The sequence below is a fragment of the Anabrus simplex genome, chromosome 2, assembly GCF_040414725.1.
Source record: "Anabrus simplex isolate iqAnaSimp1 chromosome 2, ASM4041472v1, whole genome shotgun sequence".
In the NCBI taxonomy this organism is placed as follows: Eukaryota; Metazoa; Arthropoda; class Insecta; order Orthoptera; family Tettigoniidae; genus Anabrus; species Anabrus simplex.
The window spans coordinates 584,481,813-584,505,866 of NC_090266.1; the positions used below are offsets into that span (position 1 = coordinate 584,481,813).

The 24,054-nt window shown below is 37.4% G+C and overlaps 1 protein-coding gene across 1 annotated transcript in view; it reads left to right on the forward strand.

Moving 5' to 3' along the window:
- Positions 1–1,850: 1,850 nt before the first annotated feature.
- LOC137498473 (uncharacterized) overlaps positions 1,851–24,054 on the forward strand; it is a 42,760-nt gene continuing 20,556 nt past the window's right edge. The window contains exons 1-2 of the mRNA XM_068226012.1: positions 1,851–3,017; positions 3,450–3,632. Coding sequence (XP_068082113.1) covers positions 1,851–3,017; positions 3,450–3,632 — 1,350 coding nt within the window. The remainder of the gene's footprint in view (positions 3,018–3,449; positions 3,633–24,054) is intronic.

Here is a 24,054-nt window from a genome sequence, read left to right on the forward strand (position 1 = left end):
AATCACTTAAATAATAATAATATTGATTAAAGATCGGGTAAAACAGAAGTAAACGCCCGTGAGCCATAAAACTACCGTAGAATTCCTAAATGTGAGATAGAATGTGCTCTGTTCATGAAGGGTCTGGAATATGGCCTATCCTGAGGGATATTCGTTGCATAATTGAGTAAATGATGAATTAGTGGTGATATTGATTTATTCTTGTGTATTTGGAGCGCAAGATAGATTATAATTAGTGGAGCACGTGTTTGTGAGTGTATTTCACAGGTAGGAAGTAAAAATAATGCGAGTAAGGCTCACGCTTGCGGTAAATTCAACCTGTAGCCCACATGATGGTAGTGCTTATGGATTTTACTAGAATCTTCCATTATAATCTCATGAATTAGATGAACTTGCGCTGATATGTGAGATGTATTTCTACCAAGTGATACCCATGACTTCGATCACTAGCCACCATTAATGTAAGAGAATTTCTGTACACGAATTATTTTTGCGAGACATTACGCGTCCCGACCATCGATAAAAATCATAACTAAAATTGCCAAGTCAGGATTCGTTGTAAATAGTGTACATAAAACGTGTTTCCCTAGTGTGAATGTGTGTGTAAATGTGTATATTTCTCTTGTGCCATGTTTATTTCATTTAATTCTGATCTGGTCGCGCACTCGCCGAGACGCGGATCACATTCATCGTTGTGTGTTGCCTTAAGAAATAATTTCATGCCCTTAAGGGAAAGTTTAATTAAATTAAGTCAAGGAAGACTAGGAAGGAATTTAATTTTTTTTCTGCGAGATTTAAAAGGAAAGATCATCTCGTTACTTTGTAAAGGCACTCGATTTGTAACAAAATTTATTTAACTAGCTCACACGTTGGTAATGTAAATTTCTAAAAATCTGAAATACTTTAAGATTAATTTGAATAGAAATGTAATGCAAAGATTAAAGGTAGAAATTTGTCAGCCGCATGATTGCTTTGAAACATTGTAAAAATAAGTCATTAATAATTGATCAAAAATCATTACTCTGAAATGCTAATGATGAACCTTAGATAAATGATGCGGTGGAGAATTAGTAAGAACACGATCGTGTTACAATGAAACAGGTTAATTGAATGATAATAGTAATAATAATAATCAAGATAATAATTAATTAATTTAAGAATTTTGGAAACAGTTTTTCTTTGCTACTGAAGTTCATGTTAGTGTCATTAACCATTATTAAATATTGTAAATGACTAATTCAGCTGTGTACATAGTAAATACCACGTGTTGAGGCAACTTTAAATTGGTGAAACTCTGAACACATGTTTATTTAGTTCTTTCAGTCAAATGTTTGGTTTAAAAAGGCAAGTGGCCTAATTACTTCTTTGGTTTCATTTACAGCACAGTAGAGCTGGAGATATGAACACAAGTCGCTCTAAATCGAGGAAGAAACCCGATATTATGAAAGCTCTGTTATGTTAAAGAAAAATACTAGCAAGAATATTTTTGTTGTTTAATTGCTTATGTGAATAAATGTCAGTGTGTTGTTTTAATATTTCTTTTTATCCTGCTTGGTCATCAATCCTTACAACCCTTAAATGCCTCTAGAAAGTGATAGCCAACGATCGAACGGTCCACCTTGGGACTCATCGCTCGATGGCTGGGCTTAGCTCGGGAAAAATGGGGGCAATATTATGATCATATGGGATCAGCACAACTTTATAGTACGACATGGAAGTTAGTAACATATGTAAATATTAGTAGATTGAATGATGTATTTAGAGTAATACAGATTTCAGCCCAGAAAACAGAGCAAATGTGTAAGGAATTAAATGATGAGGAAAGACATACATGTATAAGAGATATACAAATGATTAAAAATAGGTTAGAGTCAGTACAAGAGACTAAGTCGCTTCTTAAGCAAATAGTTAAAATAGATGACGAGGAACGAGTACGACAAAAGAGAGGAGTATTTAATTTTATAGGTGTAATTGCTAAAACGTTATTCGGAACGTTAGATGAAGCAGATGCAGAATTTTATCAGGAAAAGATAAGTAAGCTAGAACAGGAACAATTAGGAATGTTAAAAGTAGCAAAGAATCAGATGACAGTAGTGAGATCGACGTTACAAACGATTAACTCAACGTTATATCAGGTAACATTAAATGAACAAAGACTCAAAGGAACTCTTAAAGAAGTTCAAGAGCATATGAACAATGAGACTCTCCAGATTCAGAAACTAGTTTTGCAAAACTCATTGAGAATAGCAATAAATAGACATTTTATTGAACTAGAGGATTGTATAAATCAAGTTAAGGAACAATATGGTATTTTGCTGAGAGCGGTAACAAATGCGCAGAATGGTGTAATTCAACCTGAAATTATCAGCCCTTCTGGCTTAATAAGATCTTTTCAGAGATCTCAGAATATTTTTCCAAAAGATGTTTATTTACCAGTGGCTCTTAGCATGACTAATAGTGATAAGTTATTGAAAATATCAGAAATAAGTATTTTTATTTCAAAGGATATATTAAGTTATGTAATTCAGACACCTTTGGTTAATAACATTGTGTATAATGTATATAAGTTAATACCATTTCCAACCAGTGTAAATGAAAGTAAGACAGAGTATATTTTCATTGATACACACAAGGAATACTTATTAATAGATAATGCTAAACAAATGTATCAATTAATGGACGAGTATGAGATAAGAGAGTGTAAATCTTTATCAGATGAATTAAGGATTTGTAAACAAGTCCTTCCTTTAATGTTTACACATACTACTCAAGAGTGTGTAGTTAGATTAATGCAATCAAATATAATTCCAAATGATTGTATGAAAAAGATAATTCATTTAGAAGAATTTTTATGGATACCATTAGAGGATCAAAGCCAGTGGATTTATGTAGCACCATATCCAGAGAAGGTAACAGTAATGTGTAGTACAACAGATCCTAATGATAAGATTATACAAGGAGTAGGCATTATATCATTCTATGAACCTTGTAAATGTTATAGTACGAATGCTAAAATTGTAAGTCACACAGTTATAAAAAGTAACACTAGTAAGGATATCGTACCTGATATTCCTATAGAATATTTCTGTTGTGAACACTTAGGATCAAGTATCACTTTAGAAACGTTACATCTTGAAAACAAGTTACCATTAGTAAATGTATTAACGCATACATCAGATTTAAAATATGCCAGTCACAGAGTTGAAGAAGTAGAAGAATTAATAGAGGAACAAGAAGATGAAATTAGAAGAAATGCTAAAGAATATCGTACAAATTTCCTACAATATTTAGGAATTGGTACAGTGTTAATGATAATATTATGTTTTCTTTGTAAATGTTGTAGATTGTATAAACAATTTAAGAAATGTCATGATTATAGTGATTGTTGTTCTAAGATTTGTTTTAAACAAACAATTGTGAATAAAAGTAGTAATAGTGGTACATTACAGAGACTTAAAACACCAAGTGTTGTACGTGAAAGTGAAGTGAGATACACAGGAGGACGTACAAGTCCCTTAGTGAGAATTAGAGACAGTGCTAATCAGCAAGGAAGTGAAAGTGCAATTGTGTTATCTCAGGATGTAAGTGAACAAGATGACATTGTAGATTTAGATTGTTCTGAGACCACACCTGTAAGCAGAGTAGGGATTAAGTCTCATAGAACAAAATATTATTGAAAATCTCAAGAAGAGATTATTGAACTCTATTAAAGAGAAGATTAAAAAGAGTGTTTATGAATGTAATCAAGTGAATAATGATATAATCCTATGTATTTAAGGAAATAAAACATTTTGATATTTGAGTTTTATTATTGGGTAAGTACTAGATGTAAAGGTACAGGTGATTGTTGATGTATTGATTGTATTTAACAATGATGTATTATGTAAAAGTGTATGATATTGTATTATTGAAAGAAATATGGTATGTTATGTAAAAATGTATGTTGGACACTTGTCCATGTGTTGAAAAGTATAAGGTATAAAAGGATATAAGGAATAATGTAATGAAAAGAGATATAATGTAACAATGAAATGAAAAAGGAGATAATGTAATGAAAAGGGATATAAGATTTAAAACATGTAAAGTATTGGTGGCAAAACGTTTGCATTGCCATGCCAACGTTTTCCCCAAGGGGGGAGGTGTTCTGTCGGAAGTACGAACCCGAACCCATGGATATTAAATGATATTAAATTGTACAGAGAAATATTGTAAAGGCACAAGGAAACGCACGAGGAGATGTTAGGGCGTAGTTATTATTGCTGTAACCGGCAGCAATACCAGTGTGTATTTAGGATTGCTGTAATCACCGGCAATACAGAGGGAAAGTGATATCAAGTCACGCGGCCCGCACCATGCGTGGAACCTACTAGTAAACAAGTGTATCGCAACTATTGGAAATAGGCGGCACTGGAGTAAGCATAGAAGTTTCTAGAAGGAATGTTATCATATTTACAGACAAGAGAAATCATAGGGAAAACAGGATGTTTATGACATAGGCGGTCACGTACGCAAGATAAGGAGTATAAAAGAGGACCGGCCGAAAGGGAAAGTTAGTTACTCATAGGGAGTTACTCAGAGTTAGTCGGAGTTGCCGACAGTCGTCATAAGCAGTTATAGTGAGTCATGTAATTGACAGGGACTCTGCAGCGTAGCGCTCAGAAGAGGAGATTCAACCGTGAACCTGCAACACAATATACGTAAGGCTGACCTATTCTTCTGAATTAGTAAGACCATTAGTAGAGTAATAAGTCTTGGTCTTTGAGAATAGTGAAGTATTAGACAGAGCACTAGTAAAGGAATAGTAGCTCGTGACTTCCTGTGCCTAGAAGAGAAAGATAACTTCAAGTGTAAATAATTGTAAATACAGCAAGTAAGAGATAATATATATATTGGACGGAAAAGAGGAACAGTTGTCTCTCAACTTAGCATTCACTGGGAAACCTACCCACCTGCTCCTAAACGGTAGCTGACCACGAAAGCGCCATCCGCTCGGCCGCACGACACCATTCCGACACCACGCGAATGCTGGGGCTGTCCCTTAATTAAGGTCAAGGCCACTTCCTTTGAACTCCTAGGCCTTTCCTATCCCATCGTCATCATATGACTTATCTGTGTCCGTGCGACGTAAAGCCACTAACAAGAAGAATACGGTACGTAGTAAACGAATATTTTAAAGTACGAACACGAAACTCTCATCTCACACGTAAGCCCTCACCGCCGTACCTTTCTCAACTACGCTACGGTTCCGTACGGCACTCTGTACAGCCTATAGCACGTATTAGGTTTACTGTGGTCACAATATTAATTTCGTGTTTAGCCGGCGTATCAGGTTCATATTATTACAAGTAATCAACTTCATTCCAGTTCCGTATTGATTTTAAATATCTGAGAAAAAATCCTAAAAGAATTGAATAGTTTAAAGTCTACCTGTTCAATACACGTTTGCCATTTGATAAATGGTCTGTCTAGAAAACTATATAGGACATGTTTCGACCTAGCCTACTGATCATCATCTGCTAAATTACCAAAAAAAAATGACGTATAGAAACAAAAGTAATACATAAAAATCTTTAGATGAAATACAATCAGAAAATGCAAAGGAAATCTATGTTTATAATGTAAATAGCTTCAATTCTAAAACACAGTCAACAAATGCAATGGAAATCTGTGTTTAAGGTGTACACAGTTTAACACTTGGACGAATTTAGTCGTAAGTGTGGACCACACAGTATTAAATACAACTATTGGTTGGCTGGAGGAAATACTTAAAATTTGTGAAGACCCTTAAATGTTGTTCTACTTGACATGCTTCTGGAAAAGGAGTGATCTTTTGAAAAATACGTTACATTTTTTCATGGAGAATACAAGTATAGCCAGGATCTAAAAGTGAAAACAAAAATGCCGAGTGTGAGAACGAAGAATGAAATAGAAGTAAAAGATAATATGAAGAGTCGCAATATATTACTCACTTCCTCTTTCTTCCAACCCTGTGTTTGTATAGATCAGGTAGGGTCGGTGTTGACCTCCACACTGACTGGCGACCGTTCTGATGTTGTGTTGGGGGTAAAACATGATGAAATTAGATATGAAATAAAGTAAACAATTGCAGAATTCGCTGACAGAAAAAATGCGAAAAATCTCAGCATCCCAACCAAACACATCTATATATATAAAGTAGCTTGTCCTGACTGACTGACTGACTGACTGATTCATCATCGCCGAGCCAAAACTACTGGACATAAACAAATGAAATTTTGGGGATATATTCATATTAAGATGTAGGTGCTCGCTAAGAGAGGATTTTTGGATATGCCGTCGCTAAGGGGGTGAAAAGGGGGGTGAAATTTTAAAATGAGTGTGTCTATATCTCAAAACTTTAAAAGTTTACAGATGTGAAAATTGGTATTTAGAATCTTCTTTAAAAATAAGGAAACACGTATTTATTTGTTTTCAGACAATCCCAATAGAAGGGGTGAAAAAGGGTGAAAAAGTGGTTGAATGCCTTTAATCCGGATACGCTACTTATATCTCAGAAACTGAAGATATTACAGACCTCAAAATTGGTACTTTTGAACGCTGTGAAAAATAAAGAAACACATTTTTTGTTTTTGGAAAATCCAATTAATGCGAGGGTGAAAGGGGGGGTGAATTTTTAAATGAGTGCATCTATATCTCAAAAGTTTGAAAGTTTAGAGATGTAAAAATTAGTATTTAGAATCTTCATTAAAAATAAAGAAACACTTTTTTTTGTTTTCGGAAAATCCGAATAGGAGGGGATAAAGGGGTGAAAAATGTGTTGAATACCTTTAAAGAGAATACATATATCTCAGAAACTGAAGATATTACAGACCTCAAAATTGGTACTTTTGATCGCTTTCAAAAATAAAGAAACACATATTTTTTGTTTTTGGAAAATCCAAGTAATGCGAGGGTGAAAAGGGGGGGGAATTTTTAAAATGAGTGCATCTATATCTCAAAAGTTTTAAAGTTTAGAGATGTAAAATTTGGTATTTAGAATCTTCATTAAAGATAAAGGAACACGTATTTTTTTGTTTTCGGAAAATACCAATAGGAGGGGTGAAAAGGGGTGAAAAATGGGTTGAATGCCTTTAAAGAGAATACTTATATCTTAGAAACTTAATATATTACAGACCTGAAAATTGGTATTTGGGATCTACTTTAAAAATAAAGAAACAGGTTTTTTTTCGTTTTGGGAAAATCCAAATAATGGGGGGTGAAAAGGGGGATGAAATTCTTAAAATGAGTGTATCTATATCTCAAAACTTTTAAAGTTTATAGATGTAAAATTTCGTATTTAGAAATCTCCTTTAAAAATAAAGAAACACGTACTTTTTTTTTTCGGAAAATCCTAATAGGAAGGGTGAAAAAGGGTGAAAAATAGGTTGAATGCCTTTAATGAGGCTACTTATATTTCAGAACCTGAAGATATTACAGACCTGAAAATAGGTATTTGGGATCTACTTTAAAAATAAAGAAACAGGTATTTTTTCGTTTTTGGAAAATCCAAATAATGGGAGTGAAAAGGGGGGTGAATTTTTAAAAGGAGTGTGTCTACATCTTAAAAATTTAAACGTTTACAGATGTAAAAATTGGTGTTTAGAATCTCCCTTAAAAATAAAGGAACACGTATTTCTTTGTTTTCTCTAAATCCCAATAGGAGGGGTGTAAAAGGGTGAATAATGGGTTGAATGCCTTTAATGAGGATACATATATCCCAGAAACTGAAGATATTACAGAACTGAAAATTTGTAAATGGGATCTCCTTTAAAAATATAGAAACACGTATATTTTTGCTTTTGGAAAATTCAATTAATGGCGGTTAAACAGGAGTGGCAAATTGGGGTGAATTTTTTGACAGACTATATCTACAGAATATCTCAGAAGCGTAAAATGTTACAGACATAAATAGTGGGTATTTGGAATCTCCTGTAAGTGTAAAGAAACATAGGTGATTTATCTTTGGAAACTCCACTTAAGGGGAACTAAAATGGGGTGAAATTTTAAAATGAGAATTTCTACAGTATATATCAAAAAACGTAACATGTACAGAAGTGAAAAATGGTCATTTTTTATCCTATTAAAAATAAAGAAAAGTGTAGTTTTAGTTTTCGGAAATACAACTTGGTAGTGGGGTGTGGGGGGGTAAAAGTGACTGAAAATGGTGTTGAATTCTTTTAATTAGGCTACTGATATCTCAAAAATGGAGATGTTACACACGTGAAATTTTATTTTTGGAATCTGCTTTAAAAGTAAACAAACACGTATTCTCGGAAAATCCAATGAAGGGGATTTGAATTGTTAAAGGATAGAAAAAATTAATTGACTTAATTGTATGAGAATACATACATCTAATAAAAACTAAAGTTGTCACAGACGTGAAAATTGGTATTTTGATCTGCTTTAAAAACAAAGAAAAGCGCGTTTTAGGGGAGAAACAATCTTGGGGGGAGGGGCGGGAGTGGAAAGGAGTTGAATTCTTTACCTGAGGACACATAAATCAAAAACTGAATAGGTTAGAGTGGTGATAATTGGTATTTTGAAGATCCTTTACTATTAAAGGAACACGTATTTTTTGCTTTAAATCACTTTGTGAGGGATTGGGGGGGGGGGGAGTGTGGAAGGAAGTTAAAAACGTGAATTATTTTTAAGGGGATACTTATATCTCAAAACTGAAGGTTATAAACGTGAACATTGGTATTTGGAATCTCCTTTAAACATAAAGAAACAAGCCTTCTTTTAATTTTTTGGAGGTTGGGGGTAAATAAACTTAACGGCGGTGGGGTGTAAAAGGAGGTGAGACCAATTGATTTTACTGTTCGTAATGTACTTATAAGGGGCCTCCGTTGCTCAGTCGGCAGCGCGCCGGCCTCTCACAGCTGGGTTCCGTGTTTCAAATCCCGGTCACTCCATGTGACATTCGTGCTGGACAAAATGGAGGCGGGACAGGTTTTTCTCCGGATACTCCGGCTTTCCCTGTCATCATTCATTCCAGCAACACTGTCCAATATTTCATTTCATTTGTCACTCATCGATCATTGCCCCAGAGGGGAGCTTCGGCAGCCGGCACAATTCCTATTGTCGCCGCTAGATGGGGCTTTATTCATTCCAGCACTGATCCTGTCGAATGATAGGAAACAGGCTGTAGACTTGCGATGTACTTATTCTGATCATAAACCGATCATTTTTAATCTTTCCTGGGTTCTTTTTCAACAGCCATATTTTCCTTCGGAGAACGTTCTTAGATTAGAGTAGATTCTCCTGGCATATAAATAAAAATTTAAACACATTTGAAATAAACGATAGGAATGAGATTGGCCGTCAAATTGTTCACCTCTATAATAAGGTCAATAATACACGGAGGTATGTCATTCGTATCGCCATAAATTCCACACTCTTGCCTACGCGCAACAATGGTGCTGGTCACATTGTTAGCAATGACAATGGCAGCAGATATATTTTACCGCCAAGTAGCGGTCTTGCATATTGCTGTGGGGTCCAGAACATCAATAATAATAATAATAATAATAATAATAATAATAATAATAATAATAATAATAATAATAATAATACTTAAATTCAATTAATTTCAACCACCCTAATAACAATAATAATAATAATAATAATAATAATAATAATAATAATAATAATAATAATAATAATAATGTCCTGGACCGTCGTCAACATGTGCGGACCGTGCTGGAAACGGGTCCTGGACGGGTAATGACTACGATTGCAGTCCGGCCGCCGGTTTAGTACCGCCAAGGCACCTAAGAGGACACCACGCCGGATCTCCTCAAGGATTTGATCCACATTAAAAATGCTTATAGGAAAGCATGGCTAAGATTTAGGAACCTAACTGACCGGGTGGAATACCTGGACCTAGCCCGGGAAATACGAAATCGATTGCTGGAAAGAAAGATTGAAAAATGGGAGGAACGTTGCCCTAATCTCTCAGTAAACGAGTCAGATCACGAATATCGGCGGGTTGTACATAAAACGATAAGCATTCAATTATAAATTTCAGTATATTACCGTAGCGAAGCACGGGTATCTTGCTAGTCTTAAAATAAAAAAGAAAAATGACGTAATATTTACAAAGTAAAATAAGGGAAACACAAAAATTCTAATGAATAAGAATGATTACGTCAGTAAAACAGAACTTTTCTTTTCTGATAAGAGTTTCTCCGTCATAGCTTATGATCCCACCAATAACATTCAAAAAGCCTTAAAGGAATTTTAAATAATATTGTAACTCTTTTCAGTGAACAACGAATTTCCAAACTTAATTTTATGAATCCCAAACTCCTCACTGATAGATATTTACCAAGGATTCATAAGACCAGTGTTCCAATCAGGCCAATAATTAATTTCAAAAGTAGTCCGACTTACAATGTTTCTCGTTTCATACAAAAATTCTTGGTTGAGTATTATACATTTTCTACTAGAACCTCCGTCAAAAATACCGTAGAATTCAATAACATCACAAATAAACTTAGAATAAATCCAAATCACACTATGAACTCGTTCGATCGTACGAATATGTACACTAACATTCCCATATTTGAAACTATTAATCAAGTTCAACAAACATAACCTTTCAAGTAAACTTTAAATAGAAGAATTTGTACATATCCTGAAGTTCGTTCTCAACAATAATTATTTTACATTTAATAACATAATTTATCTGCAGAAAAGACTCCCAATGAGATCCTTTATTTCTGTAAATTTGGCAAAACTTTATATAAACAATATGGAAAACCAAAATACTCAACAATTCACCAGGTATATTCCATTGGTCGAGATACGTAGGTGGCATTTTCACCACTATTGATCACCGTATCACTAACACTACAATCCTCCTTAATGAGCTAAATAATCTACTTGTGACCATTACATAAAATTCACAGTTGAATCTGAAACAGATACACATTTAAACTTTCTTTATCTTAAAAATTAGGAGAAGCGACAACCATTTAAAATTTGAAATCTTCAGATAGTCCACCCGCACAGCCAACATGATCAGACAAGCTTCACTGCACGCTGGCTCTCAAAAGAAGGCTTTTTTAATTGTATTTTATTGTCTTGAACATTCCTATATCCAAGAAAACTTATAAGAAAGAAATTAACACCATCCACACTTTAGCACACTTTATTGGGTTTAATAGCAATTTCTTTGACAGAATTCTCAATAAGATAAAAAATATACCACCACCACCCTTAACAAACAAGAGAAAGACAATACTGATTTTGTCACCTTCACTTTCAACAGCAATAACCTGTACCAAATCTCAAACATTTTAAAAAACGGAACCTCTATTTCACCTTTAGAACTAACAACACTACATTTAAACTTTTCTATAACACAAACACACTTAACAAATCCGACAATCATTTGCAGTCAATGGTCTACAAGTTGACGTGTAACCTGTGCGACGTCAGTTATATCGGACAGACTGGGAGAAATTTTCAAATCCGCTGTTAATAACATTTTAATGTAACAAAATACAAAATATTTTCCGCTATGAGTGAACACATGTGAGATCACAATCACTCATTCTCCGCTATAGATAAAGATCAAGGTACCATACATATAAACAAAAAGGGAACTTGATGAAACATTTTAGAAAATATGCATATAAAACTCGAACAAAAATCTAAACCCATCCATAATCTTAACGAAATCCAAGAAAAATCCAAGCAGAGCTCAATAAAGTTCGGTACAACAAGCATTACTTGTCGGGCCTCCCATCCTTTTACTCACTCTCCCCCTCCCCCCTCCCGCCGTTTCCCCCGACGAACGCAACATCAGAACGGTCGCCGGTCAGTGTGGAGGTCAATACCGACCCAACCTGATATATACTAGCACAGGGCTGGGGTAAAGGGGAAATGAGTAATATTTTGCGACTCCTCATATTATCTTTTACTTGTGCTTCATTTTTCGTTCTCATAATCTGCTTTTTGTTTTCACTTTTGGATCCTGGCTATACTTGTATTCTCTATGTAGAAATATAACGGATTTTTCAAAACTTCACTCCGTTTCCAGAAGCATGACAATTAGAACAAAGTTTAACAGTCCTCACAAGTTTTAAGTATTTCCTCCAGCCAACCAATAGTTGTATTAAATACGGCTGAACCACACTTATGAGTAAATTCGTCCAAGTTTGAAGCTATGCACATTTTAAACACAGATTTCTATTGCATTTGTTGAGTGTATTTTAAAATTGAATATATATACATTTTAAACATAGATTTCCTTTGCATTTGTTGATTGTATTTAATCTCAAGTTCTTTATGTATTACAGTTTCTGTATATGTCATTCTTCTCTATGTTATTTTAGCTGATGATTACCTCGAGGCTAGGTCGAAACATGTCCTATATAGCTTTCTAGACAGACAATTTATCGAATGGCAAACGTGTATTGAACAGGTGGACTTTACATAATTAAATTCTTTTAGAATTTTGTGTTAGGTTCATATGATCTAGAAGGCACACGCATGCCTTCCAGTGTTTAATACGGGTATACTATTACGGCGTTCTAACAGGGTGAGGCGGTACATACCAAGATATCCGGTTGTGTTTTCTGGGCATATCGGCAGGGCAGATGTTTTCAGAACGGAATTGATGTTGTGGTTGCATAAAGCTACATTGGAAGGGGCGACTGAATCACATGGTATATATACACACATTAGATACCTTCCTACAACACTTTCAGGTCGTCATGAGGACAATGAGTAACATAACCAACAGATATTATTACATAAATATTTTTAATAGTTAAATGAAAACAGGGAAGCTTCAAGGTGTTTGTTATACTCTATAGGTATGGTTTCTGAAGATGGCTATCGACTCCTTTAATGCGGCTGTCACAATTGAGCGGAAAAGGCCAGAACTTAGTCCAAATCCTGTCAGGAAGTCCACGGGTAGCCGCAGACTTGTACCTCGATCACAGATCATGAGGTAAGTGATGCTTATGCACTCAATAATTTTATTTGTCTTTGTAGTAAGGTATTGTGGTTTCATAGATTTGTCTTTTCTCAAAGTCAATTTCTTCAGGTTGGTCTTCATTTGTCTCAAACCGGATAGTGTGAGGTTCGATGGCGATGATGTATATTCGAGTGTTGCTCCCGTCAGTTGAGAGACCACGAACATCCTCACAGGTTGCGTAGCCATATAGTCTTAGACCGTGGGTAATCAGGGATCTACCGGGCGAGTTGGCTGTGCTGTTAGGAGCGCGCATATGTGAGCTTGAATCCGGGAGATAGCGGGTTCGAACCCCACTGTCGGCAGACCTGAAGATTGTTTTCCGTGGTTTCCCATTTTCTCACCAGGCAAATGCTGGGGCTGTACCTTAATTAAGACCACGGCCGCTTCCTTCCCATTCCTAGGTCTTTGCTATCCCATCGTCTCCATAAGACCTATATGTATCGGTGCGACGTAAAACAAATAGCAAAAAAAGTCAGGGATCTGGTGGTATGCCGGCGGGAACTACGGAGCATTTCACCATGTGCACGGGATCCCATGACATGTGCAAGTATTTCTGTCTCTCTGTGACAGCGTCGACAGAGGCTATTGTCCTGAGTTCTGCTCGTTACAGAGCGTATGCTTGACAAATTTGCTGCCATCTTGATCGCTTCTCACAATTCATTGCACGTTAAGCCCTTGTAGTCCCTAATTGAATTGTTAGCTGGTGTATGTTGCTTAAAAAGGATTATTCCCTTCCCTTTATGAGGCTTATTACTCTAGTTCTAGAACACCTTGAGTCGTAACTCTTGTCATACATTCCTTTTGTCAACCCAACCATGCCACTTCGCCCAAATTCTTTCATAATCTTAATACCCAGTGATGGAAGACTGTCAGAAATTTATTGAGGGAAATTCCTGGTTGTATTGGATGTAATTATCTACGAGCTGCAGAATCTCTCATGTATTGATGTTTCAATAGGACGTCCCAGGCTGAACAAAATAAACCCAAACCTTAAATTGTGTGTCCGCGTATATTGGGAACATCGGCAGGCAATTGTAGCAGCCCTTTCAGTGTCCCTTTCATCACGGCGGGACTTTGGTAGGAGAAACTGCTTCGTTAGACAAGTGTGCATGGCTGATAGATATAAAAGAGGAGGAATGGGAACTGAATGGATGTCTTCGAGGGAGGTAGTGCAAGATACGATTGTGACTCCACTGACTTGCAGTTTATGTGGACAGAATTGGCATGTAGATCATAAAATAGGATACATTATGTGCCATTGTATTTTACTTTAGATACATGTGCATGTATACTCTACAATTTCAATAAATGAGTTGCTGTCGGCACATGGTAAGTGGTTACGTGGTCATATTTAGGTGTTCAAGACGGTGAAGTTCTAATCCTATTTTAAAAGTGAAGAAGCTATGGGGAGATACACAGTTGACTGCAAATATTTCGGTACCTCCTCTGTGTTGAATACTATCTCTTGTGTATAGATTACACCAAGGTAACATATCAAGTCATTTTTCGTTAGGCATTTGATTCCTTTCATGGGTGTGATGGGTAGATTCTCCTCATGCAGTTGACCTTTTTCAATGCATATCCCCTTACATTTTATCTCACTGAACAGTTGGATATCACCGTTTGCAAGTATCAACGCTGAACTCTTGCTGTTACTGACGATAATTATGCCATATGCAAACTCCGTGACTGTTTCTCTCAATATCAGACGAAAGTATAGTGAATGATCCATTCCACAATCACTGCCATATGATATCAACTGTTCGTATTACAGCGATGAAGCTGCGAATCCGCAGATAAGTTATCGGCTGTTCAATTGTTCCGGTGCTGGCAGTTACGCACTTGACCACTGAGATCAAATGGCGCGTGTCAGTCGACAATCACTTATTATAATGGAAGTGATTTTTCTGCAGTTTCGACTTATTTAATAACTGTGAGATTCTTCAATCTCTCGAAACTACGAAATTCAGTATAGCATAAATTTAGGAAATATCCCAGAAATAAAACATTTATTAACGGATTAAACCTGAAACAGGTGCCAAGATACCGGTATATTTTAAGGTAAAATCCGTTTACAAACGCTTTTCGGGCATTTTCTAATGATTTGTTATACTGAATTAATTTAGACAGACTGAAGAACCTCACAGTGATAAAATGTCAACAATCAGTCAATTGGTAAAATACTTCATTCCAGCCGCCCTAAGGGGGTGAAATTAGTCAAATAAGCCGACAGTCAACCTAGAAAACTCTTTGGAAGAACGTTTGGAAATTTTATTTTTATGAAGTTATTGTATAGGTGTGATTGTACAACCAATAAGAAGTGAAGAGTTCATTCCGCGCAGAGCCATCAGAATTCCGATAAGGAACTCAGGGTGACAACTGGGCATCCAGATACAATCCACACTACCGTTTGTTTATTGAATAAGTTATTTCATTAAAATGAAATTTTAATACTGTGATTGGCTGTCCCTGTAACTACTACTGTATTGTTTTTTCCGAGATAGCGAGCTGCCGGGTTTCTATCCCCACAGGAGTTATTTTGCGAGCCGGTAAACCTACCGACATGAACATGGTATATCTCAATATCTTCATATTCCACAGATATGAGTTGATTTTAGCTGCCTGGCCGGACTGATTACCTCGGATCGCGTAGAGGTATTCGATACGTCGTCAAAATCTACAATGGTACATGAAACAACAACACGGTTCAACGCGGGAGAAGAACTAAACAATAAATAACAAACCGTGTACGATTCACACCTAAGGTAGGATTGAGCAAGTTTGCGTGGCTGATAGATATAAGAGGGAAAGAATGGGAAAAAACTGGATGTCTTGGAGGGAAGTAGTGCAAGTTACATGGTGACTCCACTGACTTGAAGTTTAAGTGAACAGAATCGGAATGTAGATCATTAAATTTCACACATTATGTGGCATTGTATTTTACTTTAGAAACATATACATGTTTCCTCAACAAGTTCAAGAAATGAGTTGCTGTCGGTTCTTCGTAAATGATTACGTGGTTGCACAAGTCAACAGAGAATACAAAGCAGGAAACACATTGCTTATCAAAGCTGGACATACAATGGAGTGGTGCCTAAAACCTCGCTGGTCTGGCGGTGAAGTTACCATTTTCAGCCACCGTCACTCAATCTAATAGAGCTTTGCCCAGAGAGATAGCGCGTATATTACGATACACATTATGTTCAACATAATGGACATGTGCGCAGCTCTGGATGTTTATATGGATCATGTTAATTTTGTATTAATACTATGAACACGCAGGAGAAGAGGAGATGAATTATCCATCCTTCAATAAATAATTAAATGGAATAAATATTACACCATATAAAATATGTGAGACCGGTTTCTACCCTCGCGTAGGGTCATCTTCAGTCATGTAATTTAAAATCGGCAATTTAATGAAAGTATACAACACATTTAAAACCTATAAAAATACATCTAAAATCATAAAATTACGTTAAGGTACTACATACACAGAGCTTAAAACACTTTAAATTACTATATGTCAGTCGATAAAGGCTTTGTCAAATTTCGTTTATATTCACTTATTTGAAAGTCCCACATGAATAATTGTCATAAAAGCACTTTGCTTATCACCTTTAATCACCACATGTATGTCCAACTTGATATTGAGGGTCCAGTGTTCAGCTCTACCGTGATTGCCTTCTTGAACTGATATTGATAAAATGACTGTTGATGCTTTGGGTTATAACATGTAACCAGGGGTTCCTAATTAAAATGAAAGGTGATGGAATTAGGTTCGATAGGTCCAAACGTATCCTCCTGACCGGGTGTCGACTAGGATCGGATTACTAAGGACAGTGCATGTAGAAAGAAAAGGAAAAGTGTAAGCAATAATAATTGTTAAGTGGAAGAGCAAATATAATAAGTTTGTATGTTTTGTATACTTTTATTAACTTGCCGATATTAAATGACGTGACCGAAGATGGCCCTACGCAATGACCAAAACGTATGAAATGATGTATTTTTTTAATTTTCCATTTAATTTTGTATTGAAAGGTGGATAATTCCTCTCCTATTCTCCTGAATACCGTGACAGTACGGATCAAATAAGAAGTTCCATACTTACGAGATGATAAACATCTTTGTGGTATTTCTTCTTTTGGGACCAAATACTGACACTAAACAACGGCTAAACGTTTGGGACTCGTTAGCATTGACACAAGTATTAACACTTCAGTGTCGACATTATCAAATCGTGCTTTGATATGAGTGCTGAGAAGCTCATGGTGCTAGGTGACAAATGTAGACAACGTAAATTGTTGTAAGGCTGGAAAGGTAAGTTTCGGGACCGCTAAGATGATCTATAAAATTAGTGTCTGTTAAAGATGATTGGAAGTAGGAGTATGATCATAGTTACTGGAATATATGTTGAGATTGGTACGCAGGTAATAAGATATCATTGGTCAGATTTTTTAAGTGATTGACATAGGCTATAGATGATGGTCAGAAAGGACGGAGCAAAATTGATAGGATGTGGGAAAGACGTAGGAAGCAAATAGGAGACGGGGATGAGAAACTTTAAACCAGCACTCAATCAGACATTGCTAAATGTTGTTATAAATACAACGGTGTACATATCGTCACGTTAGTACTACAATTACTTAACACTAGCACTGCAACAGAAAACAGCTTTGAACATTTTCTTGAACTCTAATGTGCTACAGAAAAACACCTTGCAAGAATTCAGAGGAAATGCATTGAATTGGCGTAAAGCATGCTGTATATTGCGGTTTCTCAGAATATTGTTGCACAAATGATGTTTCGAAATTGAAAATAAGGTATCTAGCTATTGCTGTGGCCAGGAATTCACGAGATGTTGAGTTACTCACTTGTGTTTTTTGAATGCAACATTTCCAGTATTAATCATATATTTATTTCCCACAAAATTACCAACTGACTTAACACTTGTTGAACAATGCTAGAATCGTGCGCACTTGTTTCCTACTTTTCTTCATTAGATACCGCTGCCTTCACTGTGATCAGATAACTTTGTAAATATTTCCGTTGATAATACTAGAATGCAAAAGGATATTTGTTCCAAAAGACTTAGAACCTTCAATCATACAGGGGGGGGGGGCATGAAATGTCATACAGTGGAATTTTTTTATAGAATATTTCATATACAGCATATTTCATGAAGGAATGGCAATACAACACTCCCTGAAATGAGCACGATTAGTCAGTATGCAGGACATGGTCAAAGTGCTCACCTTCTCGGCGTACAACAGCTTCGAGACGAACCTGCGTGTTTGCGACCATTCTACGACACATGCCCTCACCCAACCCTCGGAAAAACATCACAATAGCGCCTTACAATTGCAGTACATTTTATTGTTTCTGGCAGTAGATTATCTCCTTCAAATAGCCCCACTGCAAAAAGATGCAAGGATTAAGAACAAGATTATGTGGTGGCCAAATTGAGCCGCACTGGAAACGTTCACGATGTAGATGGGACGTCGTACGGGTCCCGAAATATTCATGCAGGAATTCCAGAACAACATATGACGTGTGCGGACGAGCTCCATTTTGCACGCAACCATTGTGCCTGTATTGGTGGCCTTGTTGTAACGAGGTGTGGAGGAAATTGTTTTGTAACATTACCACCTGAGCACACTGTTCACCGTGTAATTGCAAAAGATTGGCCCAATAATTCCATGACTGGAAATTGCAGCTCTCATACTCTTTCACACCATGGCCTTCAAACTCGTGCACAATATGAGGCCGTTCATTCGCCCAAAACCGGACATTCTGTTTGCTTACAACACCGTTGAGGTAAACGTGCGCCTCATCGCTGAACCATGTATTGTGCAGTACGGGATCATCCACGCAGCAAACTGGACTCACGGTCAGTGTATAAGCTTTTATCGTTTTGTATGCAAGAAGAAGAAGAAGACTGCAATATTCTCTGAACTGACCAACGATAGATGCCCAGTTGAACACAGGCAATTCTGTTGGATTTAGAGTGGATTCCAGCCACAGCCGGTCTCACAACCGCAATATTTTCCATGAGTGGCCCTGCTTGGGACGGGGCCGTTTTCTCTCCATGATATTGCCTTCAGTTTCAAATTGGCTGGCCAGTCTATACAGCGTCTGCCGACAGGGTGCTCAACGGGTACCAAAATTAACACCAAATCTTTCCTGAGTCCAAGCTACAAGTTTTGTTTGCGCAATAAGCAGCACTGTTTTCACCTTCTGCTCGTGCTTCAATCTCCCTTTGTCCACCATGTTGTGTAATTGGAAGCCAGTGGGCATGTGCTGCCATCTGTCGAATCACGCATGAAATAAGAATTCTGTTCACGAAAGGACATAGTTCTGAGCCCATATTTACACATTTCCTAAGCCATTTTCGATGTATGACATTTTGTGTACCACCTTGTATTTAGTTGAAAAAAATATCCTTATGTTGTTGTAAATTGGTGTAAGTGATTTCAAGTATTATTGTAAATCAGCAGATGCCTTTTTGAATACCAGAAAGTTAAATATTTCTCAAGATCCTGGATTAAAATCATGAAACAAAATCGTATACTTTCTTGTAATGAAGTTATTTAATGATATTTCTACCTGGATCACATGCAACATTGCAAACTAGAAGACGACGGCAGACAATGATCCTAGCAGCTATCCCTTGGAATCTGGAAAGGAAAATCAGTGAGGCCATCGAAATCAAGATACACCCGAACAATATGAATTTAGAAGAAGGATATAAAATCAGAAATTCTTGGATGCCTAACATACATAGTCATACAGACCACAACATGAGCACGCAAGTCGAACCTCTAATTGCATAACAGCTGTGACACATAGTTTTCAGGTTTCACACGAGACAGCCAGGGGGTTTAAGGTCTACCAGAAAGGCAAGGATATATATGACCAAGGTCAGGAAGTACTCTTGTAGTGTGATTGCTGCCTGGGAGACTCATTACCACGGATCGAGTAGGAGTATTTCAGTCACCTTGACAAGGAATACTGCAATGTATACGAAACCCCGGATAAAACTATGTTATGCCCGAAAACACCAACACAGTTCAACCCGGAAGGAAATAAATAATTCTACACACCGTGGAAGCTTCACTTCTAAGATATGAAATATTTACGGGGAGGATACTCTCAAAGCTACAAGACAGTCCGACAACTTTCGAAAGAAGATGAGTAATTACCTGGCTCGACTCGCCTTTCTGAAACGCTGCAGGGACATAATCAATATACCAGCACATGTGAGACTGGAATATCACACCAAGAACCGACGGACAGACCGTATTCTTGTATTATTCACGAAACCAGCTTTAAACTTCTCACGGAACGGATCAGTGACACAGACAGACTCTGGACCACCTCAACAATAAATTATTTCAACTCCACTTGAAATTTTCCAGCACTTTTTCCTCTCAATGACTGGACCACATTAGGCAGCATTAGCAACACACAATCCCAGCATACACTGGAACTAGCCACCGCCAAATAAAACAAAAATTCGACCGCCTCCTACTAAAACAGAAACTGAAACCATCTGATTCACTCCAGAAGAATGTAATAGTTAATCTCACAGGTAAGCCACTCAGTGAACCTACTACTTCGGCCTTGAAAAAATGACTCAACTACGAAGTAGTTCCTAATCGGATACCGGTGAAGGAAATAATTAGCAAAGTTTAAATTGCAATCCGACCCCTCCCTACCGAATCTGCAGAAGAGATCACACAGGATATATCATGTCTATTAAGGACTACAAAACTGCCGCCGTCCATTTTGACGAAAGAAGAAATCCACGCCCTCAGTACACTACGTCAAGATACGAAAGCAATATTCCTACGCACAAATAAAGGTAACGTTACGATGATAATGACACACTCTGAAAGTATAACAATTACTCACCGATTCTACATACACGAAGATAAGAAACCCTACAAACCGCATTAAGAACAAACTCCACGGACTAGTAAAAAATTCCAGTATTCCGACCGATATACAAAAGAAACTGATTTCCTCGGACCCGACACTTCCTAAACTGTATGGCCTCCCAAAAATCCATAACGAAGGCATACCTCTGCGACCTATCGTGAACGCTATAGGATCTCCGACGCAAGATATCGCCCGTTACCTAGTCCGGCAATTTCAGCCACATACAGGACGCACTGAAACCTACGTGAAAGACTCCTTAAAGTCCAATCAGTAGAATGTATTAGTAAGTTTTGACGTCACTTCACTATTCACCAGGGAGCCGCTAACAGAAATATTTCCGCTATTAGACCAAAAACTTCCAGATGACCTGTCAACACTAGCTAAAGAATGCCTTAACGCCACTAATTTCTTCTTTAATGGGGAGTTCTGCTAGCAGACAGAAGGGGCCGCGATGGAGTCGCCGCTCTCTCCAATAATAGCAAACATGTAGGCCTATACGGAACACTTCGAACAGAAAGCCTTAGCCACATCAACCCTGAAGCCGAAATCTTATCTGCGTTATGTGGATGACACGTTCGTGATCTGGCCTCACGGGAGCAATAACCTGCAGCTATTTCTCGACCATCTCAACTCTATTCCCGTAAATATTCAGTTTAACATGGACATCGAAGTAAACGGAAAACTACCATTCCTGGATGTCCTAGTAAAACGCAACTTCAACGGGACTGTGAGTCACGCAGTATACAGGAAAACCACACACACAGACAGGTACCTTCACGCCTCTTCTCATCACCACCCATCACGAAAGCAGGCTTTCTAACATCACTGGTAAACAGGGCCATAGCGATATCAGACGCCGAATATCTCAAAGAAGAGAAAGAACACCTCATGAGAACCCTCAGCAGAAATGCCTACGCGCTAAATATCATCCGACGAATCTTTAGAAAATCGGAAGGAAACAAAGAAAAGGCCGCCGTAAAATAAAACAACGGGAAACAAGAATTGAACCGCCCGAAAACAGCGATACTTCCATACATAAGATACACTACTGAAAGGATCAGCAAGATGCTGAATAAATACGACATTAAAACCATGTACAAACCACACCGGAAGCTAGCCCGTTACCTACCATCAGTAAAAAAGACAATAGAATGACAGGCTCCAGGATTTTACCACATTAAATGTAGCTGCGGAATTTGCTGTGTTGGTGAAACAAAAAATCTGATCTCTACCTGCCTAAAATAATACATCCGTCATACCAAGAACCAAAACACAAATATTTCAGCTGTAGCCGAGCATTCCTATGAAACAAGACACGCAATGTCATTTGACAAGACCAAGATCCCAGCATCTATCCCTTGGAATCTGGAAAGGAAAATCGGTTAGGCTATCGAAATCAAGAAACACCCGAACAAGAAGAAGGATATAAAATCAGAATTCTTGGATGCCTATTATACAGAGATTAAGACTTACAGACCACAACATAAACACGCAGGTCGAACCTCTAATTGCCTAACAGCGGGGGCAAATCCCTCTACCTGGCTGTGACACATACCTTCCAGAATTCTTACGAGACAGCCAGGGGGCTTATGTCAGCCAGAATGGCTAGGATATATATGACCAAGGTCAGAAACAACTCTTGTAGTGTGATTGCTGCCTGGAAGACTGATTACCTCGGATCGAGATGGGGAATTTCAGTCGCCTTGACAAAGAATACTGCAATGTATTCGAAACGTCGGCGAACTGTACGTAAAGTACGGAAAACAACAACACAGTTCAATCAGGAAAAAGTACTAAATAAGTCAACACCGTGGAAGCTTCACTTCTAAATAATTACATAATCTCACGGTGAAGGTTTGCTGTTTTTTGTGTACTGAAATTGTGGCTATCAAAATTACGAATATAATAAGTTTGATAATGAAAATAGAGAAATTGAGTAGTTACAAGTACATGGTACACAAATCCATTCTTAGATTTCAGTTTACTGAGCTCGTTAGCTGCAGTCACTTAAGTCCGACACAGATAGGTCTTATGGCGACGATGGGAGAGTAAAGGGCTAGGAGTTTGGAAGGAAGCGGCCGTGGTCTTAATTAAGGCACATCCCCAGCATTTGCCTGGTGTAGAAATGGGAAACCACGGAAAAACATCTTCAAGTCTGCCGACAGTGGAATTCGAACCGACTATCTCCCGGATGCAAGCTCACAGCTGCGCACTCTTAACCACACGTCCAACTCGCCCGGTACCAATATTGTTTTCTGCCTTTTTATGATTGCATTTTGGCAGTTAAACCATTTTTAAATTACAGCATTCACTTGAAATTGTGGAGTTACCTGGTTGTGCTACTAAGATGATGATATGATTACCGAGAAAGAAACGTTTATGGAGAAGTCATGAGTTGCCATACTTTGTAAGAGTAAATAATTACATATGTATAAGATTCAGTGGCTGCCTGGCCGAGGCGGTTAAGGCGTGCTCGGTTCACCCGGAAGGAGGTGGGTTCGATTCCCCGCCACCAAGTCGAAAAATTTAAGAAACGAGATTTCCACTTCTGGAGTTTCACATTGCCCGGATGTTCATTCAGCTTACACCAGAAATCAGTAAAAGGTTAATTCCTGGGAGCAAAGGTGGTCGGGCATGGAGCTAACCACTCTACCACATCAAGTGCCGAAGTTACAGATAGTGGAGGCCTTTATATTACACCCATCCAGGGGCCTTCATAGCCTGTACGGAGATTACTTTGCTGCATATATATATATATATATATATATATATATATATATATATAAGATTTAAACACTAAAATGTCCACGTGGCCAATTTAACCGAGGTGAAACATATTGGCGGAGGATTATTTATCCTTATCGTATCCTTTGTGACTTTGCTCGGTTAATTTCGATAACCCTGTATGAATGAGAATGAATGGGAAGTGGATGAATGCTGGCAGTGTGTGTTGTTTGTGATGGCATACAGTATTCGTATGTTATGTCAATCCACAGCAGGTCTATGAACGTTGTGATAGAATATACGATCGATAGTAATCCAGGTGAGAGAGTAGTAGATAATAAATCTGGGTACGAATATCCCACAAAAGTTTGTACGTCAGGTGA